The 21926-nt window shown below is 38.3% G+C and overlaps 7 protein-coding genes across 9 annotated transcripts; 3 read left to right on the top strand and 4 right to left on the bottom strand.

The window, feature by feature from the left end:
- The first annotated feature begins 17 nt into the window (after positions 1 to 17).
- On the top strand, positions 18 to 18154 carry LOC103869415 (pre-mRNA-processing protein 40C). Of its 2 annotated transcripts, XM_009147490.3 has the most exons (16): positions 559 to 1213; positions 1449 to 1947; positions 2049 to 2188; positions 2271 to 2308; positions 2522 to 2600; positions 2712 to 3146; positions 3512 to 3595; positions 4268 to 4408; positions 4553 to 4659; positions 4798 to 4918; positions 5185 to 5322; positions 5491 to 5637; positions 5866 to 5988; positions 6162 to 7074; positions 7172 to 7273; positions 17532 to 18154. In XM_009147490.3, exons 1-14 carry the CDS (start codon positions 1052 to 1054, stop codon positions 6417 to 6419), a joined length of 2472 nt encoding a protein of 823 aa, XP_009145738.2. In that variant the 5' UTR covers positions 559 to 1051; the 3' UTR covers positions 6420 to 7074; positions 7172 to 7273; positions 17532 to 18154. The 2 variants fall into 2 exon arrangements, with proteins under 2 accessions (XP_033147111.1, XP_009145738.2); XM_033291220.1 differs by lacking the exons at positions 6162 to 7074; positions 7172 to 7273; positions 17532 to 18154 and having other exon boundaries at positions 18 to 1213; positions 5491 to 5759.
- Positions 6914 to 8854, top strand: LOC103869412 (cytosolic Fe-S cluster assembly factor NBP35). Its single transcript, XM_009147488.3, has 3 exons — positions 6914 to 7074; positions 7172 to 7273; positions 7776 to 8854. The coding sequence occupies exons 1-3, from the start codon at positions 7038 to 7040 to the stop codon at positions 8672 to 8674; spliced, it is 1038 nt and encodes a 345-aa protein (XP_009145736.1). The 5' UTR covers positions 6914 to 7037; the 3' UTR covers positions 8675 to 8854.
- LOC103833342 lies at positions 10762 to 12762 on the bottom strand. The gene is made up of 2 exons (XM_033291232.1): positions 12606 to 12762; positions 10762 to 12196 (listed from the first exon to the last, which is right to left on the bottom strand). The coding sequence occupies exon 2, from the start codon at positions 12165 to 12167 to the stop codon at positions 11172 to 11174; it is 996 nt and encodes a 331-aa protein (XP_033147123.1). The 5' UTR covers positions 12168 to 12196; positions 12606 to 12762; the 3' UTR covers positions 10762 to 11171.
- LOC103848559 lies at positions 12449 to 15561 on the bottom strand. 2 transcript variants are annotated; one of them, XM_033291240.1, is made up of 4 exons: positions 15410 to 15561; positions 14838 to 15032; positions 14611 to 14748; positions 12449 to 14514 (listed from the first exon to the last, which is right to left on the bottom strand). In XM_033291240.1, exons 2-4 carry the CDS (start codon positions 15030 to 15032, stop codon positions 14413 to 14415), a joined length of 435 nt encoding a protein of 144 aa, XP_033147131.1. In that variant the 5' UTR covers positions 15410 to 15561; the 3' UTR covers positions 12449 to 14412. The 2 variants fall into 2 exon arrangements, with proteins under 2 accessions (XP_033147131.1, XP_033147130.1); XM_033291239.1 differs by lacking the exon at positions 15410 to 15561 and having other exon boundaries at positions 14838 to 15081.
- Positions 13234 to 13998, bottom strand: LOC117134388 (glutathione S-transferase T3-like). The gene has a single exon (XM_033292692.1). The coding sequence runs from the start codon at positions 13996 to 13998 to the stop codon at positions 13234 to 13236; it is 765 nt and encodes a 254-aa protein (XP_033148583.1).
- On the top strand, positions 16239 to 17159 carry LOC103869414. The gene is made up of 4 exons (XM_033292691.1): positions 16239 to 16256; positions 16300 to 16418; positions 16796 to 16931; positions 17028 to 17159. The coding sequence occupies exons 1-4, from the start codon at positions 16239 to 16241 to the stop codon at positions 17157 to 17159; spliced, it is 405 nt and encodes a 134-aa protein (XP_033148582.1).
- A 569-nt stretch (positions 18155 to 18723) lies between the features above and the next one.
- Positions 18724 to 21331, bottom strand: LOC103869411 (putative F-box protein At3g20030). Its single transcript, XM_009147487.3, has one exon. It carries the CDS (start codon positions 20424 to 20426, stop codon positions 19275 to 19277), a length of 1152 nt encoding a protein of 383 aa, XP_009145735.1. The 5' UTR covers positions 20427 to 21331; the 3' UTR covers positions 18724 to 19274.
- Between the last annotated feature and the right edge of the window lie 595 nt (positions 21332 to 21926).

Raw genomic sequence — 21926 nt, 5'->3', positions numbered from 1 at the left:
TATTAATCTTCAGAATTTATAATAAAAGAATAAATCAATGAAATATATTATTTATAAATTTTGATGTTTTTTTTTCTTTTGATAAAAGACTAGTTAGATTGTTTCAAATGTTTAGGCAGCTTTATATATTTGATACCATATATTTGATACGCAGCTTAATCCGTTCGTTTGATACCATATATTTTGTTAATGTCACGAAAAAACATAATACGTTGGAAAATCTTATGGGTTACTACTGTCTTTGATATCTTGAGACTTGAGAGGTCGGCGACCTAAAAGAAGAATGGTACTAGTTTACCCGTAATCTTGCCTTCTTGGACTCTTCCACACGTTAGTCGGCGCTCTCCCACCATTTCCTGTCCACAAAAAAAATACATTAAGAAAATGGCTTAAGAAGCATGTTAGTTAATGGCCCAGCTCCAACCATAGATTAGCGAGTGGTAGTGAATAGTACATGTTAGATAGATAGATAGATCTCATTGGGTGTTAAAAAAAGAAAGGATCTCATTGTTTTAAACTTTGCTACCTTCGTCTGACTCTCTATCAAGAACAACATGTAGAAAGTAGGCATATATCTCCCTTTTGACTCGAATTGTAATCACTACCATCACTATATTTATGGGTCAACTTACCATCTGCTTTATAATGTGAATATGCTTTCTATACCGTATTGAATTTAAAACACTAACCACGTGCGTCTAATATGTATTTTATTCTGACCCGTTGGAGATAGACGACTTAGGGGTGGCTAAACACATACTAAAACTATCGGGCCATTTAAACATTTGATCACAAAACGAAGGTCTTTCCCCTAAATAATTAAAATACATCGTTTCCTTTTTCGGCGGAACGTAATCTCAACCGTCCATCGTTTCCCATCTCCACACCATCATCTATCTTTACCGTCGGCTGAACTTTGCCTTCTCCTGAATCGGGGACATTGATTCCTAATTCATAAACCCTAACTTCTTCCTTCGTTCGCGCTCAGAGAGCTAGAGCCTTCGACGAACAAAGCCGCCGGTGATTCAAATCCTCATCTCTTCAAAAGGTGATGGAAGGGGAGAATGTAACGGAGCCGTTGAATACAGCGGCGCCATCTACGGGAGAGAGTATCTTCGCCACAGCTCCTCCTCCAAGTGATTCAGTATTGGCTACTGCTGCTTCGAGTGTCTCTCCAAGCAGTAAATCTCAGCCGGAGCAATCCTCTATGTCTGTATGTTGTTCATTCTTATTTCTCAGCTCTCGATTTGCTCAATACCTTTAGAAACTTTGCGTTAGTTGTACTTCTTCGCTTTTGTGATGTGGTTAAATAGGTTATTATAGTTTAAGTCACTAATATAATTTGTCAAGACTCAATCTTGTTCGGTATATACTTTCAGCACTTGCTCAGGTCGTTTCATTTTGAGTCTCTAAACTGGTTCCATGGTGTTTTGGTTCTTGTTGTGCAGATTGCCACTACTGCGCAATTGAGTGCTAATGCAGCAGCCTCCTCAATTGCTAATCCCATACCTCAAGCCCCGCATATGCTACAGAATCCGCCTTTTGGTCGACCAGGAACACTCGCTCCTCCTGGACTCATGACATCTCCGCCTGCTTTTCCTGGTTCCAACCCTTTTTCCAGACCCGGGGGTCCTACTCAAATCAATCTTGGTGTTCATCCACACATGTATCCTCCTTATCATTCTCTGCCGCCAATGCATGGAACGCCTCAAGGAATGTGGCTGCAGCCTCCCCCTATGGGTGGTATTCCCAGGGCGCATTTCCCATCACATCCTACTCCTTTTCCTGGTAATTACCCATTTCCAGTTCGTGGAGCTTCTTCTCACCTGCCATATCCCGGTTCTCAACCGCTTCCTGTGGGGAATGCTGGCGCTGTTCATGCGTTACCGGGTCACCAACCGTTAGATGTTCCTCCTGGTCAAAAGCCAGAAGCACTCTCAGGAATTGGTATGCTTGATGATTACTGATCCATGTAAGAGATGTTTGACCTTAATGGTTATTCTATTTAGTTTACATACTCTTTATCAGGATCATCTTGTGTTTTGCAGATGACAGAGCTGGTTCTCAACTAGTAGGAAATCGAGTAGATGCCTGGACTGCACATAAATCAGAAACAGGAGTTGTTTACTATTATAATTCGGTTACAGGGCAATCGACCTATGAAAAGCCTCCTGGTTTTGAAAGGGAGGTGGGTTTAGCTGATTACATGTTGTCCTATTTCTCTGTTGGTTGAGCAATTTTTAATCTTTACTTTTTCTTAACTTCTGCAGCCTGATAAAGTGCCGGTGCAGCCAATTCCTATCTCTATGTAAGTTCTTAGATTGAGATCATAAATTTCTCCGATAAAATTAGTTGTCATATTTTTAAGATACAGTTTAGGATGCTTCTGCATGAGGCATTGTTATTGTTACATAGCTTTGTATAAATCTTCTACTAGGCCGCCAAATATTTCATGCCCATGAAATCAACAGTTTATATTTGGTTGCATCACTTTGAGCCTGCTAACTTGTTCCAAATGTAGGGAGAATATACGTGGGACGGATTGGGCTCTTGTTTCCACAAATGATGGCAAAAAATATTACTACAACAATAAAACAAAGGTAAATATATACATGTAAAGAGGAGGCACCATTTTATTGGCTTTGGAACTAGTGTTCTGTTACTCTATATTTTCTGTTACACTTCTTGAATCCTCCAGTTTTCTTGATCAGGTAAGTAGCTGGCAGATTCCACCTGAGGTGAAAGATTTGGTGAAGAAAACGGAGGAGAGGTCAACGGAGAGTTTAGCTTCTGTGCCGAGCGCTGATTTAACTGAAAAGGGTTCTGAGCAATCAAGTTTGAGCGCACCTGCTATTAACAATGGTGGCCGGGATGCCGTATCGCTCAGAACTACAATTGTTCCTGGTTTCTCAGCGTTGGATTTGGTCAAAAAGAAACTGCATGATTCTGGAGTGCCTGTCTCCTCTACGACAACATCTGAAGCAAATGGTGGTAAATCAAACGAGGTCACACCTAGTGGAGAGAGTGGAGATGGTATGGGCAAGGTAAAAGATGCTACTGAAGGTGGTGACCTTTCTGATTCTACATCAGATTCCGAAGATGAAGATAGTGGACCATCGAAGGAAGAGTGTATCAAACAGTTTAAGGTATTGCGTAGTCTGCACGTATGAATAGTTCTCGTGGTCTTCGTTTCTGTGCTTTTTGACGTAGTGTTTGGTATAGATACTTTTCATTTTTTTCCTTTCTGCACGTCAACTGTATTCAGGTGTATCTAATAAAAGGCAGTCTAGGGAAGGAGTAGAGGAACCATATATTGGAATTTTCTTCTATGAATAGATCTTGTTGGAATAGATGAATGCCGTGAATTCACATATTGAAGTACCATTGGTAATGTTGATACTAGGGGAAATTTCCAATCCTGGAAATCTTGAAATTATCCAGGCTGATGTTTATTTTGACTAAACTTCTTATATCTCGTTTCTTATTTGTTAGTTTTTATTGAATTTTGCAGGAAATGCTCAAGGAGAGAGGAGTGGCACCGTTTTCTAAATGGGAGAAGGAACTGCCAAAAATTATCTTTGACCCTCGCTTTAAGGTTTGTCATGCCTAAAGATCATAACAATTGACAATATTTTGATACCTCACCTGTTCGTATATTTCACGTTTATTGTTTCTTTTCTTGCATACACTTGCAGCTTGTACATTTCCAGTTAATTTTACTTGTTTCTATGCAAGCACTGCAACATCCACTCGTTTTAGGTGTTCAAATAGTGCACAAATAAAACCTTCCTATAATCTCCTACTCCAGGTGTCGAATGATATTATTTGCATGGTGACGTGACAATAATATCATACTCTATTTTCTTTTCACTGATCTTTTTGCTGCTCTCTTTGTTTACATCTGTATTATATTTGTAAACATGAGTTTCAATTTACTTATCTTAGAGTCTTAAAGCAGTTTCCTCTCTGATTAGTTAGTTGGTGCTTTGTATGCTGGCTAAACCATTTATTGCAGAAGAAAGAACTATGTTTTTGGTTTCTTCCAATATTGACTAAGAAACCATATGAGAATGTATGTCTTTACGTGACGTTAAGTGTTTATCCCCACCCATCATATGTCATGTTGCAACTTCATTCTTTGTTAGCTAATGGAAATGACGAGGATTTAGTGTTGTGTCAAATTTTCATTTTGCCTGTTCTACTGTCAGCTTGCACTGTGGCCGTTTTCGGTGCTGTATTTTTATTTGGGAGTTCATTTTTCTTGCAGGCAATTCAAAGTCATTCTGTTCGAAGATCTTTATTTGAGCAGTACGTAAAGACTCGCGCTGAAGAAGAACGTAGGGAAAAGCGTGCTGCTCATAAGGCAGCTGTTGAAGGTTTCAAGCAGTTGCTGGACGAAGCGTCTAAGGTACATTTTTTTTACTTAACCGAGTTCCTCTTTACTTTTGGTTGGGCAACCTTACGTGACATTTTTCTTTTCTTTTTTGGTTTTGGATGTTTCTTAACCCGTACTTCACTTGTGGGAATTTATTATCATCCTGATATTTTTCAGGACATTGATAAACACACTGATTATCATACTTTTAAAAAGAAATGGGGAAATGATCTGCGGTTCGAATCACTTGAGCGGAAGGAAAGAGAAGCTTTGCTGAATGAAAGGTACGAATCCATATCTTGCAATCAGATTTCTATGTATGTGTAAAAGTTTTATTGGATAATTTTTTCTTCGTGTTGGTTTTTGAGTGTCTTATACATATCCTGTGTTTTTTTCTTACCTTTTCCATGAATTGGTTGTAGAATCCTTTCTTTGAAACGAGCTGCGGACCAGAAGGCGCAAGAAATCCGCGCAGCAGCAGCCTCTGATTTCAAGACGATGTTACATGAAAGAGAAGTGTCCATAAATTCACATTGGTCCAAGGTGGGTGACACATTTGTTTCGTCCCTTAGTGAGCAAAATAGATTTTTTTCTTTTTTTTGGACTGACTAAAGTTAGGATTTGAGAAAGTGACCATAGTGGCATAGGCTAAGTTTCCATTCCGATTTAGCACTTAGCAGTGATTACCAGTTGAAGTTTTGAGTATTAGTTGTGTTATCTCTTATCTAAGTTTCCCTTGATTGGCACAATTTTTACTGGTTAGCATGCACGACGATTATATGATTTTTTTCTTCCCTGTTACATATTAGGTAAAGGATAGCTTGAGAAATGATCCAAGATATAGATCTGCTGCACACGAGGACAGGGAGGTCTTTTATAATGAGTACATTGCGGAATTAAAAGCTGCAAGGGGAGATGATTATGAGATGAAGAGTAGAGGCGAAGAGGTAAACTAACTTTACATATTCACAATCCATGTGAACCGCGAGAAATTTCATTTGATTTCTTGTCTGTGTTTCTGGATTCCAGAATGAAAATGATTTATCTTTCATGTTGGGAAAGCGATAAGACACACATGTACTTACATCTTCTGTGATTTCTGAATTTGGGTACAGGATAAACTGAGAGAACGAGAGCGGGAGTTGCGGAAACGGAAAGAAAGAGAAGTGCTAGAGGTGGAAAGGGTACGACAAAAAATCAGAAGGAAAGAGGCAGTCGCCTCTTATCAAGCTTTGCTAGTGGAGAAGATCAGAGACCCTGAGGTATGTCTTCGATCTGTGTTCACTTCTCCCTATGCAGCGTGCTAAAGCTTTTCGTAGAGCCGCGCAGCAGCACTACCATTTAATCCTCTATTGGAACATGTTAAAGAATTGGATAGTGTTAGGTTGTTTCTTCTTTGTCCTTCGATTCTGAAATAATAAGTTGCCTTCTATATATATAACCTGTGGAGATTCTGATCTTTCTTTGTCTATCTTCTTCAACATCCGAAGGCATCCTGGACAGAATCGAAGCCGAAACTTGAGAGGGATCCACAAAAACGCGCCTTAAATCCGGATTTAGATCCTGCTGATAAAGAGAAGCTGTTCCGAGACCATATAAAGACATTGTACGAGGTACTTATCTGTAAACCTTACCAAATTAAACTCTTAGGATTGTCTACATGCAACAAGATGAGAACAAGCTTGACTATCGCTGACCTCTTTTCTACTTCTTCGTTGTGGTCTGTTTGAGAACTTGATTTGTCTTATTCCATGTAATTAATTGCTCTCTGGTTGTGTGTTTGCAGAGGTGTGCCCGTGACTTTAAAGCTCTTCTAGTTGAAGTCTTGTCATCGGAAGCTGCTTCTCAGCAGACGGAAGAAGCAAAGACCGTGCTCAACTCTTGGTCGACGGCTAAACAAGTACTCAAATCCGACATCCGATACAGCAAGATGCCCAGAGATGACAGGGAAGTCATATGGCGCCGATATGCGGAAGATATCTTGAGGAAACAGAAACAAGATAGCCCTCAAAAGGAAGAGAAACCAAGAGACTACAAGATCTAAAAGCTGCAGAATGCATTTTCGTAAGATTAGAAGGCTCAGTTTCTATACGAAGCTCATTTGATTATCATTCATCAATCAGCTTTGTATATTCGACAGAAGAGCAAATTACTTGCGAGTTCTTTTGATTTTCTCGTTAGAGGATTATGTGGTTTTTGCAATTTTAGAACTGTAACAAGAAGATCCTGTCTTTGTTTGATGTCTACTTTTACTACACTTTCTATATATTACAGTTTGAGTAGACGTTTGTGGTTTAATAAATAGATCTCATTTTCAAGAATATAAAATCTACAGGGCCATGTGACGTCGTACATAGCCAAGACAATATTTTGTGCAAGAATCAAACATGTCGATTTCTTTTGTTTGTGTTTCGACAAAAATGTTGGTTCTATGATCATCCTCCAAAAAACTAAAGCTAAAATGGGGGATAAGGCCCATAGAAGATAATAGACGAGCCCATAAATAATGGGCTCTGTTTAAGAACATTTCACGATCTACGCGTAGCCGCCGACTACTCTACACCATCACCGCCATAAGCGAGGTTTAACATATAAAATTGAAACTTAACCTTACACTTTTGTCAAATATTCAATTCAATTTCACGGAAATCACAAGTCAGACATGGAGAACGGAGATATTCCCGAGAACGCCAATGAACGTAAGCAAACATCGATCCAGTTTTTTTTTTTTTTAAACTTTCTTCAGCTAATGGGCTGTTTTAACCTAAGGATTTCGTTGTCTTCTTTGGTTTATAGATTGCCCAGGTCCTCAATCGGAAAGTGCTGGAAAGTCAGATTCTTGTGCAGGTTGCCCTAATCAGGAAGCATGCGCAACTGCTCCCAAAGGACCTGACCCAGGTTCGATTATTTTCCATTCACTGTCTCGATCAGTGTATCTTAGATTCCACTTGAATTAGGGTTTTGGTATGTGTCTGCTTTTGTGCCCATACTGAAAATCTTCTTTGGGTTTTGAAGATTCTTACAGCGTCGCCTTAGTCCATTTTGAATAAAGAAAAAAAGTAGATGCCTTTTGTATCTCTGTCTTCATAAGAACTTTACTTACTTAAATCATTCACTTCTTAATCTGTTTGTTATTTGGAAGTCTGTGTAATTTTGTATTATAAGATCTGGATCTCTAGAGTCTAGTAGCAGGTAAAATGCTGTGTTAGCTAAATCAGAACTTACATCTTCTAATTCTGTGAGCTATATTGGACTTGTGGCTGTATTGTTCTTTTGAGTATAACATCTTGTGACGATTTTACCAGTGGTTTGTTTGATTCTATTGTCTGTTTAAGTCTCAGCCCTCACTTGTTTACTAGTTGAGTTTTGTCTCAGCGCTGACACTTTGTGTTTCCTTCAGATTTGGTTGCCATAGCAGAGCGGATGAGCACTGTTAAGCACAAGATTCTCGTTTTGTCTGGTAAAGGTGGGGTTGGCAAGAGCACTTTCTCTGCTCAGCTCTCATTTGCTCTCGCTGGAATGGACCATCAAGTAGGCCTTATGGACATAGATATCTGCGGTCCAAGCATGCCTAAAATGCTAGGCCTTGAAGGGCACGAGATTCACCAGAGCAACCTCGGATGGTCCCCTGTCTATGTGGAAGAGAACCTTGGTGTCATGTCCATTGGTTTCATGCTCCCAAACTCCGACGAAGCTGTGGTCTGGAGAGGTCCCCGCAAGAACGCTCTCATTAAACAGTTCTTGAAAGACGTCTACTGGAGAGACATCGATTACCTCGTGGTTGATGCCCCACCGGGAACTTCGGACGAGCACATCTCCATCGTCCAGTACCTTCAAGCCACTGGGATCGACGGTGCGATCATCGTCACCACCCCACAGGAAGTCTCCTTGATCGATGTCAGGAAAGAGGTGAGCTTTTGCAAGAAAGTGGGAGTCCCGGTGTTAGGAGTGGTGGAGAACATGAGCGGTTTGTCTCAGCCGTTGGCGGATGTCAAGTTCATGGAGATTGGTTCTTCCGTTGACGTGACGCAAAAGGTAATCTCTTGCTTGAGAGAGAACGCACCAGAGCTTCTCAACGTCTTGGCTTGCAGCGAAGTGTTTGACAGCAGTGGAGGCGGTGCAGAGAGGATGTGCAGGGAAATGGGAGTGCCGTTTCTTGGGAAAGTTCCATTGGATCCACAGCTTTGCAAAGCAGCAGAGCAAGGTAAGTCGTGCTTTGAGGGGAACAACAAGTGTTCTGTTAGCGCACCTGCGCTGAAGAGCATCATACAGAAAGTCCTTGCTTCGATGACCGAGTGAAGTTTAAGACTCCCACTAAACAGATCCTTTGGTTGGATCTGTAGATAGACAATGGACTTTGCTGTGAAGGTGTTGTGTAGGCTTCACATGTGTAATAAGATTTTTATTATGAGAGTGGACCATTAAATCTTGTCGACTATAATATTTACTCTCGTTGAATTTCATTAGAGTATTTGGCTATCGAGGGGTTGTTTTGATAAATGCATAAATTTAAGGCGAAAACTGAAACTAGTCCAAACTTATAGTTTTGATAGTCCATCGCCAAGACCCCCTGTCTACTGGATTCCAGCGTTGATAGTCCAAGACCTACTAAAAAAGTAATAATTTTGTTTCGCCTTTACTCTGTTGCTCGTTATAGTTTTGTGTATCTTCATGCATTCACAGTCTTTCATATTCAGGCATTACTCTATACTTGGCAAGGGTCTTCTTGGCACAGCGAGATTGCTAGATATTAGGGCGCAAGGCGGAAGCATGGTCATTTATCTGATCTAGTTTACATTGTGATAGGATTGATAGAAACAAGCGACAACTGATTTAGTTTAACCTAGTGAACAAATCAAACTCGTACGGTAAAGCTTACTAGAAAGAACGTCGATCGATAACTCAATAGTTGCATCGATGGGTTGAAAGTTGTATCGATCGACAATCCATAATTGGTATCGATCGACACTTTCTCAAGACCAATAAACGACAAGTGAAGTCTTAGATCTGATGACAATAGATAGTCTAAAAATACGGAAGTTGATCGACTAGTCTTTAGTTTGAGTTTTAGAATATCCAACATCCACTTAGTCTCTATATCTCTATAATCTTGATTGTCTCAATAGAAACCCTAACGCTTTTCATATTTGTCTTAAAACCTCAATAAATCAACCAAACAATTACTTTGCTCATCCTTGCTATTTAATTTAAACATGTTTGCCTTGCTTAACCACATAACTGCTAGATCTTTTGTGTGCTTTAGCTCCCTGTGAATTCGATCTCTAAGTGCTACAACTCAACCTCTTATTTGAGAGAGTACAAATCACTTTTTCGGATAATTTGAGTGATATCAAGGATTTTTGTTAGCTACTCTAGAACAAAAGCAATAAATACAATTCAATTGATTCATATCAAGACAACTCATCAATTTTATAGGTGACTAATCCCTTATGACTATCTGAACCCTAAATCTAACATGATAAATCTATTCAAGCATGATAGTTGTCACAGAAAATCATAGATGAATAGATGCAATAGAATAAATATAAAAGCCAAAGGAGTTTCAGAAGGAATCTGAAGGAGTTTCTCTGTTCTCTCCTAACTTAGAACTATGAATAAAAGAAAGCGTAGTCGTCAACATAGCTTAGAAAATACATAAATAGGATTTTAGGTTGTCCATGGGTATTCTGGTAATTTGTGGTTACTTCTAGACCTAAGTAGATCTTCAAATATACTCGGCCTGTGTTTTGGAATCAGCGTCGATCGACACCAAAGGTGTGCCGTCGATCGACATTCCTTCAACTCCTCAAGACCACTATTCAGTAAAACGGACATAACTTCTGATCTAACCGTTGGATTAACTAGTAAATTAACTAAAATCATGAAAAAAATGACAAGTAAGTAAATTCACTTATCAAATAATAGTGTAGATTGTGATTAGTTATTTTTAATTTACTATAAAATATATTTCTATAATATACAAAAATAAATAACTTTATAAATTAATAAAGTATTATAAAATTTAATTATTTATCCTTTTTTTTTTGCTAGTTTTTTTTTACTTTCTAATGGGCTTTTACGTATAAGCATATTTCGAATTCAATTGTATGTTGTTGACCCATATCTAGGCTTAATTATTTAAGGTGACCTATTCTCCCTCTTCTGATCAGATTTTGTTTTCTTCTTGTACTCTGCGATGGCTTCTGACAATCTTATCGACAAATCTAAGAGCATGAGCATTGGTGGACCCCTCTTTGGAGTTCACCAACATTTTTTATTATTTTTTCGTGGGCCCATGAACAGTTATGAATTCGGATATGCTGTTTTCTGCATTAGTGAACCCGAAGAAGGAGTTCATAGAAATAAAATAATAATTTTAATTTTTAAAAAAAAATTTAAAATATTCAGAAAATATGAATAAAATATTAAAACATATTATTAAAATTATGAAAACATTTTATTCAATACATTAAAAGTACATTACATAAATTGAGAAATTTTTTTAACATACATAACTTATTTATTCATCTTCATCACCAAACATTTGCCAAATATTTTCCACTAAATCAGCTTTCAAACGATGATGCTTGTCGCCATCTCGAACTTCTCTCCGCATGGCTAACATATCAGGGGTGACATTAACACTATCTCTGCTTCTCGCCTGCGAACTTCTGCTAGACTGTCCTGTCTCAAACTCAGATGTATCAATTGGAGCGTATCCGTCTCGTTCATCCTCTACTATCATATTGTGCAATATGACACAAGCTATCATTACTTTTCCTATCCTTTCCTTGTCTCATTGTAGAGCTGGGTTCCTAACAATTGCAAACCTCGATTGCAATACTCCAAAAGCCCGTTCGACATCTTTTCTGGCGGATTCTTGCATTTCTGCAAATTTATGTGCTTTACGACCTTGAGGAAGTGGGATGGATTGGATAAATGTTGCCCATGGAGGATAAATACCGTCGGTAAGATAGTAGGCCATACGATAAGTGTGGTTGTTGACCTTGAACTTCACTTTAAGGGCTCGACCATGTAAGATGTCATCAAAAACTGGAGACCGATCAAGAACATTGATATCATTTAGGGTACCTGGTAAGCCGAAAAAAGCGTGCCAAATCCAAAGATCTTGTGATGCCACGGCTTCTAAGACAATTGTCGGCTTTCCCGAACCACGTGTGAACTGACCTTTCCAAGCTGTTGGGCAGTTTTTCCACTCCCAGTGCATACAGTCGATGGAGCCTATCATCCCCGGAAATCCCCGTACCTCTCCAATATCGAGTAATCGCTGAAGATCCTCGGCTGTAGGTGTTCGTAGATACTCATCCCCAAACAATTGTATTATTGCATCAGTGAATTTTGCCAAACATAAACGTGATGTACTGTCAGCCATCCGGAGATATTCGTCATATGTATCTCCTGACTGACCATATGCGAGCATACGTATCGCTGCCGTACACTTTTGAAGTGGAGATAGCCTGTTCCTTCCGGTAGCATCTCTTCTTTGCTGAAAGTACGGAACTTCAGTACTTAGACGGTCGACAATGCGAAGGAACAATGGCTTGTTCATTCGAAACCGCCGCCTAAATATATCTTGTGTGTACGTTGGATTATTACTGAAATAGTCGTTGCATAGTCGAATGTGTCCTAGTTCTCGATCTCTTTCAATATAAGCTCGCCTCTTTGGTTTGTTGGGTTGACCATCAATTATCGTATCGATGAAATTATCAACTACTTCATCGACCAATTCATCAAAAACTTCATCCGCTTCATCACTTGATGAGGAAGACATTGTTGATGATATTTATTGTAATATTTTTCCTACAAAAGGCAATAGGGAGGGATTTTTTAATAAACTTTTGTTTTGGGTTTTAACCTTAGTTTTTTTTTTATTATTTTTTTTTTAACCTTAGTAAAGTTTTTCATTAAAATTATAAATCAGTATATTTCTCTATTTCTCTTCAATTTTATTTTGGGTTTTAACCTTAGTTTTTTTTTTATATTATTTTGGTTTTAACCTTAGTAAAGTTTTTCATTAAAATTATAAATCAGTATATTTCTCTATTTCTCTTCAATTTTATTTTGGGTTTTAACCTTAGTTTTTTTTTTAATATTATTTTGGTTTTAACATTATAAACCTTTTTTTGGTTTTAAATCTGATAATATAGAATTTAGAATTTCATTATTTAAGGATGTGTTCATTACTTAGAATTTTTGGTTTTCAACTTACCTCTGTTGAATGGTAGAGATGATCCGTGGGGTTGAGGAGTAGTAGAGTTGATTCCTTGTGTTGATTGGTGATTCTTGTTTGATTGTTGTTGTGATTCTCGTGGTGTTGGTTGGTGATTCTCGTAGTGGTGTTGGTTGGTGAGATTACGAGATGGTGAGATAGTTTAGATAAAAGTATGGCTGATGGTAAGATAGTTTTGATAAAATGCATGAATGAGATAAATAGAATGAAACACATAGTCATTTATATAGAAAAACATTGAAGCAAGTAGCATGTGGGTACATACACCCGTGAGTACAAAAGCAAAGCCGTGGGGACATACCCTTGATTTGATACATAAAACGAGTGTAGAAAGTTGAAAAACACTACACTCTCCCGTGATTCCATCTTACATAACCTACCACTACAACCACCTACTACTACATTACCACCCGTGACTTGATTTGATACATAAAGAAACAGAGACCTGCAACCATCCACGCATCCTCCTCCTTGAACCCGTGTCCTACAAAGCACAACAGTTACAATATCAATATACATCAAGGAAAAGATTTAAACACAAACATCATACACTGCATTTCCTAGCAACCTACTATAAATTTCAAAAAATAAATAACCACTCACCAACTTAAAGCAATTCAGATATGAGTTTGTTTTTTAGAGCAAGCTCTTGATCTGTAAGTGTATCAGCGTTTTTTCCTAGCAACCTATCAAGTATTTTCTGTTTGGATAACATATTCTTGGCTGCTAGAATGGTTTCGATCTGATCAAACGCTGCTTCATTGCCATGCTTCTTGCGTTTTGCTGCTTTGCTAGCCTTGACTCCGGGAGGTCTAACATTTTCCTCGCGACCCACCTCATCCGCAGTTTCCTTCCTTTTCTCCTTTGCACCATTTGATGTCAGACTGTGTGATCTCCATTTTTGATCAAACCGAAGCTCCCTCCAACAATGTTCAAGAATGAACTTGGCTTTGTAGTCATTAAAGAAGATGTCATGAGCCACCTTCATGACATCATTCTCATTATGTCCACTCGCCTGCTCCTTCAGAGCAGCTTCATGACATCCCACGAACTTACACACCTGCTCATTAACCCTTCCCCACCTCTGCTTACATTGACTCCACTCCCTAGGAATAGAGCCAACGAGCAGAGGGCTAGCATTCAGGTACTCCTCTATTCTCTTCCAAAATGCTCCTAGCTTCTGCTCATTACTGGTTATTGGATCCTTGCTGGTGTTCAACCAAGCACTGATCAACACCAAATCTTCTTTGGTTGTCCACTTCCTCCTTTCCGGAGGTTTAGGAACCTCAGAAGATCCTATTTCTATTGGCTGAGTGGTCTGGGAAGTAAGCAGGTTAACAAAGCCGGGAGAGTTTAGGGGAAAAGGATCCATTTTGGTTGAGTATTGAAGTTTTTAAGTTTTCGTTTCTGTTTTAAGATGTCGATTAGCTAGGTTTTTAAACTACTTTTGGGTTTGAAAGTACAAGGAAGTAAACACCTTCTAACCACCAAAAATTGATTACACTTAACTTAACTACACAACTACTTCACACAGACCATTCAATAAACATCAAATCAGGTTTTCAAATTAATTATTTCAAGTTTAAATTTAGTTCTGGTTCAGTTGAAGTTTAAATTCAAGTTCACACAGACCATTCAAAAATTGATTACACTTAACTTAACTACACAACTACTTCAGTTCTGGTTCAGTTCAAGTTTAAATTCTACTACTACTCTAACCTACTCTAGTTCAAGTTCAAATTCATTAGGCAACAACTCTAGGGATAGTGTGGTTACCTTTGTGTTTTCAGTCGAAGCAGCATTTCTCCAAGTGATCCACCTGCACGGTCAGGTTATAAACCTTCCCAGTGAGCCTATCAACCTCCACAGTGAGGGCTTTTACCTCTGCCTGTACAAGGAAATGACAATGAGATGGTGTTAGTCACTGTATAAAATATAAGAAAAAAATTACAAAACAAAATTCAAAAGTGGGAAGTCAGATTACCTCCAGACTCTTAATCTTATTATTCACCTCCGGCAGCCACTTGATCACCGCCTCCACCTCCTCCACACGACTTGTGAGCCGTTCGATATGCTCCTGCACACCAATGACCCAAGGCTGACGATAATGAAAACCATCAGCCTTGGTAACAACACATAAACTATATCAGATTGTTAATTAACAGACAAAAACAGAAGACATAATTTAAAAGACAAGAACCCGTTTTTTACCTCGTAGTTTATGCAGGTGAAGAAACGCTTGCCGGGGAGAGTGTCGTATTCCTCCTTCCCACGAACCTCGTGAATTATACTCCCACCACAGGGACACCTCGTCGGAATCCCGTGTTCTGAATCACACACGTATGAAAGCATATCGATGTGCTCCTTTCTTCTCTTTGTGTCTCTTATCTCTGCTTCGGGATCCATCTGTATCAGGAAAACAAATAATTAGAACAGAAGCAACCGAGAAACAAAAAAAAAAAATTTGAAAGACTAACTAAAAACCCCCAAATCCAATTAAAATCCACGATGAACGAACAGTAAAAGAAATCCGTATGTTGATTTAAACGAAGAAATTAAAACCCCCTTTTAGATTTCGAACCCTTACACGAAACCCCCAAATCGAAATGAAATCCACGATAAACGAACCCTAAAAGGAAACCGTTTGTCGATTTTAACCAAGAAATCGAAACCCCCTTCTCGATTTCCAACCCTAAGACGAAACCCCCAAAACGACATCCTTAACCTAGAAACCTCTCGAGATCAAATCGAAGCTATCTCGTCCCGGAGTGATTGAGACTCACCTGAGAGCGTTTACGAGTGACTCCGACGACGAATTGATCGAGAAAATCTCCGGCTCTGGACTCCGACACGAAATCGCCTCAGAGACGGAGAAACCCTAGATTTCGAAGAGAGAAGGGAAAATGGGATCTTTCACGCGAAACCCTTTTTTTTTCACTCAACACGCGAGATCGCGTAGCCACTCCCTCTGCGCCGCGTGGCATGACCCCGTATCATACGGGCTCACTTGGAAGACCCGGTTCACGGGTTGAAACCCATTTATTCATTTCTTTTAATCGAAAAGGCCTATGATACCGAGCCCATGACTCTCTCATAAACCCTCGATGCGGGTGGTCTAATATTTTCGGACATCTTACAGAAAAATCTGACAACAAGGTTTGAGATCTTCATCAATTAATTCTACTCTTTTCTTTTTGAGTTTGCTGTCATTTGATTGTGTGTGTCTGTCTAGTTTTTGGATCGGGAATGTGTTATGTGAAATGTATTCCCAAACAGAGAACAAAGCAAATACAAAGCTGGATAACGATTATATTGATGATAAACTGTTTACAAGTACTCAAGAACCGTGAGAGAACCGTGAGAGAATTATTAATGGAGTCCCTCACTTCCCCTTTCACTCTTTTGTTCTAATCTCTAAATAAGTCTCACTCTCTCCTCTCTCCTCTCTCCCTGCTTATATAGAAAAGTCCCTCTCCTGTCACACACTCTGCGTGAAGCTCTCCTCAGCACATGCCTCTCACGTGGTGTGTTTATTCAGCATAAAATAATATGCACATATGCATAAGATCCACCTCATCCTTCTAGAAGCTCATTGCCATTTCACTTAATCAAATGTGTACTGTTGTATCAGTAAATGTAACAGAATGCTGATTTTTTTGGTTTTGCTTCTCAGGTCTGCTACGATTGTGGTGCAAATAATCCGACGTGGGCATCGATAACATACGGGATATTTCTCTGTGTCGATTGTTCATCTGCTCATCGAAATCTCGTTGTTCATCCCAGTTTCGTGAGGTAAATTTTGGGATTTTTGGAGGAACACAATCTTAATCCAATTTTTAGCATCTGGTTTGCTTACAGGTAGAGTTTGAGCGTTTGATAGCTTTAGATCTGAAAGTGTAGGATTACATGTCCTCTTAGTTTTTTTTTAATGTCCTCAGTACAATGACGACTTGAAATCTGAAATAGAAGGAAGAAGAAACTCGAAAACGAAGAAGAAGCCCGAAACTTTGGGCTCCGCTAGCATTGGCGGTCTAAAAGGGTAAGAAGGAACTGTAAATTTTTGTTGTCATATGATGCTACTATTTATCTTTGTTTGTTTGAATAGAAAAGTAAAAGTGAGTTTAAATGTGATAAGATATTTGACTGTTCCTACTGTTTGCAATGGACAGGTTTTTTAGGCATCCTCATTATGTTTCTGCCCTTCGGAAGGATGTGACAGATTTGATGCAGAAACTTCGTGGCAAAGATGCCGAAGCCATCCCTTGGGCCACCCGAAAGGAATGGGTCGACAATATCTGTGGCCGAGTAAGTTCCACCACACTCGAATGATCGAATCTCTCCCGGGTTTAGGAGCTTTCTAGTTTTTCTGATAAACATCATTTTGGTTGTTTTTTCTAACAGGTCTTAGCAGCTAAATTTCGGGTTGATGCGCAAGGGAATCGTAAAGATCAAGTTGCAAAGCTGCGGAATGATACGAGGGACATGTTGGAAGTCTTAGTAAATAAGAAGGTTAAAAGGATCAAGATTGATTAAGAACTAGGAGTATACTATTGAGAATAATACTCTTACCGTATATTACAAAACAGTGTTCATCTTCTCTTGAAAACAAGGCGTTACGTACTCTTAAGGGCAATTCTCTCGGATAAACTTTTTAAGTTTTTTTTTAAAGTTTTTGTCACAAAAATAGATTCAAATTCAATGACCAAAATAGCATTTTTTTATTTTGAAAATTTTAATTTTATTTTATTTTTAAAATTTGAAATTCTATCTCCTACTCCTCAAACCTAAAACTTTAAATCCTAAAACCCACTTCTTAATTCTAAACCCTAATGTTTTGAATCTAAGACTCACTTGTTTACTGGTTGATTTTTTTTTATCAGCGCTGACACTTTGTGTTTCCTTCAGATTTGGTTGCCATAGCAGAGAGGATGAGCACTGTTAAGCACAAGATTCTTGTTTTGTCTGGTAAAGGTGGGGTTGGCAAGAGCACATTCTCTGCTTAGCTCTCCTTTGCCCTTGCTGGAATGGACCATCAAGTAGGCCTTATGGACATTGATATCTGCGGCCCAAGCATGCCGAAAATGTTAGGCCTTGGAGGGCACGAGATTCACCAGAGCAACCTCGGATGGTCCCCTGTCTATGTGAAAGAGAACCTTGGTGTCATGTCCATTGGTTTCATGCTCCCAAACTCTGACGAAGCTGTGGTCTGGAGAGGTCCCCGCAAGAACGCTCTCATCAAACAGTTCTTGAAAGACGTCTACTGGAGAGACATCGATTACCTCGTGGTTGATGCCCCACCGGGTCGGGTTTCAGTAACCTTAGGACTCTTGTGGTTCGAGAGATTCTAAGTACTCTGTCATGAGCCAGCAATGTGTAGTCATGTGTCCTTTGATTTTCTATGTTGGATTTGAATTATCTAACTTGTTTAGGATCAGGACAGCAGTTGGGCCTTCTGAGTTTATTCCATGTTTTGTGGTACAAAACGCAGCCTCTGTTTTGAACATCGTTTTGGTTAAAATTTTCAAATAGGTGTTCTTAGTTTTAAACACATGTTTTGAAATCTCCAATAATTATATTTAATTAAATCCAACCAAATATATAAAATTTAATATCAGCTGCATCAACGTTTAAAAAGTTGATATACGATTATGCATTGGGCTCAATCTTTAGTTGTCACCCAGATCTTACCTCAAAAGGAATCGTAGGATTTAAATAACAGCACAAGCTGATCTTCTCAACCTCAAGATAAGTCCCAATATCCAAAATATAATAGTGATCCAAATCTCTCTCTTGTAAAAGTTCAGTTTTCTTTGCCAAAATAATGGACTTTTATTTGCGTTCTTGTAACAAAATGGGTCCAGTAGTACTTATTACCCAATCCCACATCGCTAATGGCTGAAGGCGAGGATGTGTATATATGAGGTATATGTCGTCTAATGGAATGTCAACTGATGGTGAGAAAGAGGTTCATGATTCTTGATATGGTGAAGTGTCTAAATAGGTCTTTGGACTGAAGATTAACTCTGTAAAGGGAGTTATGAGCCAACCTTACTTATTGTCGGTTGACTTTTTAAATTACTCTAACAAGTTTTGTATGTTTTTATATAGATTTTTGATAAATATAACCAACGACATCTCATATAATCATCACACTATACCTACAATAGATATGGTGGCGATCACTTCTCCGATGATAAAGAAGCACCATAGCTTCAACCTATGCGCAAATAATTTCATAAGAATGTAACAGTTGAAGAAACGAGAACCAGCGTGTGGAGAAGCCTCTTTTAAAATCTAAAAACAATTCAAGGCAAAGATGGTCCCTTTCTTATGAATGTGGTCTCTTCTTTTATAGCATAAAGATTATATCTAAGACAGTAAACAATGTGGTTTTTTCACTCCACCACGTTGCAAATGAAGAAGGTAAGCTCTTTAGCTGCTGCCACACAGCACCACATTATTGTCTTTGTCTAGCACACTTTGTTGCATATGTTTGTAATGTTTCGTATTCTTTAGCTTTTGGTTGATTCTTTTCATTCATTCGGTCAAATTGAAGATATAAAGGAAAATAACTATTTTAACAGAACTAATGACATTGAAAAAAAAAGGAATGGAGGATATGCAAGCAAGTAATAAAACTAAAGCTAGTTAGTTGATTTGCACTAAACTAGGAACATAAGAGCACACAAGTGGGCAGCAATACGGATTTTCTCGCATAGGAACATGGCGATACACAGCATCTCCAAGATCCAAATTATCCAAATATCCATTCTCTCCAGTGATGCAAACTGAATGGTAAGAGCGCGTCTTGGCCATTTTCTCCGCTCGGTATATATAGAAAACCACAGCGATTTTCATCTCCTCGTCAATAAAGAAGCTGGCGCCAGAGCAAAGGACAAACTGAAAACCACGGTCGAGTGGTTGCATGTCAATGTTTAAAAAGGGGGTCCATGACACTGCATCCGGCTCAATATTGGTTGTCACCCAAATCTCTACCTCAGGACAAACCATGCGCTGATATAATACCACGAGTTTCTCGTCTCTAAGAGTAGACAGAGTCCCGATATCCTCATTATAGTGCAGAAACGGCAAAGGTAGAAACGGTCCGAATCCCTCTCTTGTGAAATCAAAACATAGTAATAAATTATGAGGCTCGTCTATCTCTACCTCTCCTACTACATCCTCGTCTACTAATGTTTTTTCTTTAGCCACAAAATAAGTATTTCCTTTTAAAGAAGCACCTCGTTGACGAGACCATATATCATCATCCGGAATGATATCAAGAATCCTCCATGAATTAGAGCTAAAATCATAGATTTCATACCGGTTAACATCAAAAACTCTCAAGATTTTGTGGTTACGGTTTTTGTGGTCGTATCCAAAAGCATATTTGTCTGATGACTCAAATCTGTGGTAATTATTAATGGGTTGGATCCATCTGGTTTGTCCTAAATATGGGTTCCAAACCACGAGGCTCCTAGTCTTGTCTTCCTTGGTGACGCATAGCAACAAACCGTCGCAGTGGATGATATTACATATCTCAGCTTGATTAAATAAATTACCTATCTCTTTTATAGATGAACCCACACCATGGAGACTGAATCTCATTGAACAAATCCTATACTCCTTCACCATAAATCCAATAAACTGATGCGTTATGTCTGTTTTACATAAAACCCTATCTTTAGATAAAACATTCCACAATTTGCAAGTAGATCGCACCGCTCTTAGACAGGTTATTGGAACCTTAGAGAGTATTTCCTCTACCAAATCCCTCGAAAGATCTGAAATCATCGTCATTGTTAAGGTTTCTAGATTTCACGCTTGCCCATTCTTCTCTTTTTATACTTATGTTCACACAAACACGTTCTACAAGTGTTTTCCTTTTTTTATCTTTCATTAAAAAATGGAATGTATTCGCCTTTTCCTTTTCCACATTAATTTCACCATAATAGATTTTTTGTCATCTCGTTTATTAATCAAAACCAACAAGACAAAGAAAATAGAAAACTAGGTCCACATTGATAAGCCCATACTTAACAATAATACAAATTGAGGCTCAAAAGGGCCCAGACTAAAAGAAAACTAAAGCGGAAGAGGAAGGAAAAGAGATGACGTTGCCGATCTGCAGGAGCCACGTGTGTGAACGAAAATCATGGTAGAGACACTCGGCAGAAGAGCACACTGCACTCCCATGATAGTTTACTCCAGCCATTTATTTGACAAATAATTCCTGATAAAATACCAGATGGTCCCACCAACAGTTTCTAATTTCGGTTTAGTTTCCGGTTTGTTCGGTTCAGTTAATTGGGTTTTGATAAGACTCCAAATACTAATAAGTTTGGCTCAGGTTTAATTTGGTTCGGTTTAATTTAGTTCCGTAATGGATGGTCACACCAACAGTCTCTAATTTCGGTTTAATTTCGGGTTTGTTCGTTTCAGTTAATTTGGTTTTGATAAGACTCCAAATACTAATAAGTTTGGCTCGGGTTTAATTTGGTTCAGTTTAATTTAGTTCTGTAATGGATGGTCCCACCAACAGTCTCTAATTTCGGTTTAATTTCCGGTTTGTTCGGTTCAGTTAATTGGGTATTGATAAGATTCCAAATACTACTAAGTTTGGTTCGGACTTAATTTGGTTCGATTTAATTTAGTTCTGTAATAATTTGGTTCCAGTTCGATCCCAAAAAAAAATAGGGAAAATTGCTAAAAGAGAACAAAAAAACAAGGTTGTTGTCCCCTTGGTATAAAACCAACATGAAGTTGTCTCAATAGTATAATTTTTCTCATAATCCCAAAACTATCCCTATATTTAATCTAATTAAACACAATTTAAAAGTTAATTTGAATTTAAAATAGAAGTTAATGGAAAAAATGAAAAAAAAAATTGAAAGGCAATCGAAAAAAAAAAACGGTATAGATATGCATCATAGAGAACAAGAGTTTGTGAGAAGAATCAAAAGAAAAACTATGGGAAAACCATAGATTGATGAAGAAGAGAAGGGATAATCATTTTTTTCTTTAATTTTTTCAAGTAAAATCGACCATAACACGTTTTAGGAAGTTAGAATATTTTTAGGAGATTTTTATAATATTTCCTTAACTGAAATTTCATTAATTTTCGCAAAAAATCAGGTATTCTTATCCGTAGAAGGCGACTTCTAAAAGTTTAGAAGAATGATAAAAATTTTGAATACATTTTCTACTTTGAGTAGACGTAAGAGTACATTGTAGAAAACACATTCCCTAAAATTTAGAATACTTTATAAACGTAGAAGATGCATTCGGAAGGAAAGTGGA

This window comes from Brassica rapa, chromosome A05, assembly GCF_000309985.2.
Source record: "Brassica rapa cultivar Chiifu-401-42 chromosome A05, CAAS_Brap_v3.01, whole genome shotgun sequence".
NCBI classification, from domain to species: domain Eukaryota; kingdom Viridiplantae; phylum Streptophyta; class Magnoliopsida; order Brassicales; family Brassicaceae; genus Brassica; species Brassica rapa.
The sequence above is the reverse complement of the archived record's forward strand: the minus strand, read 5'-3'. Positions and strand labels throughout refer to the sequence as shown.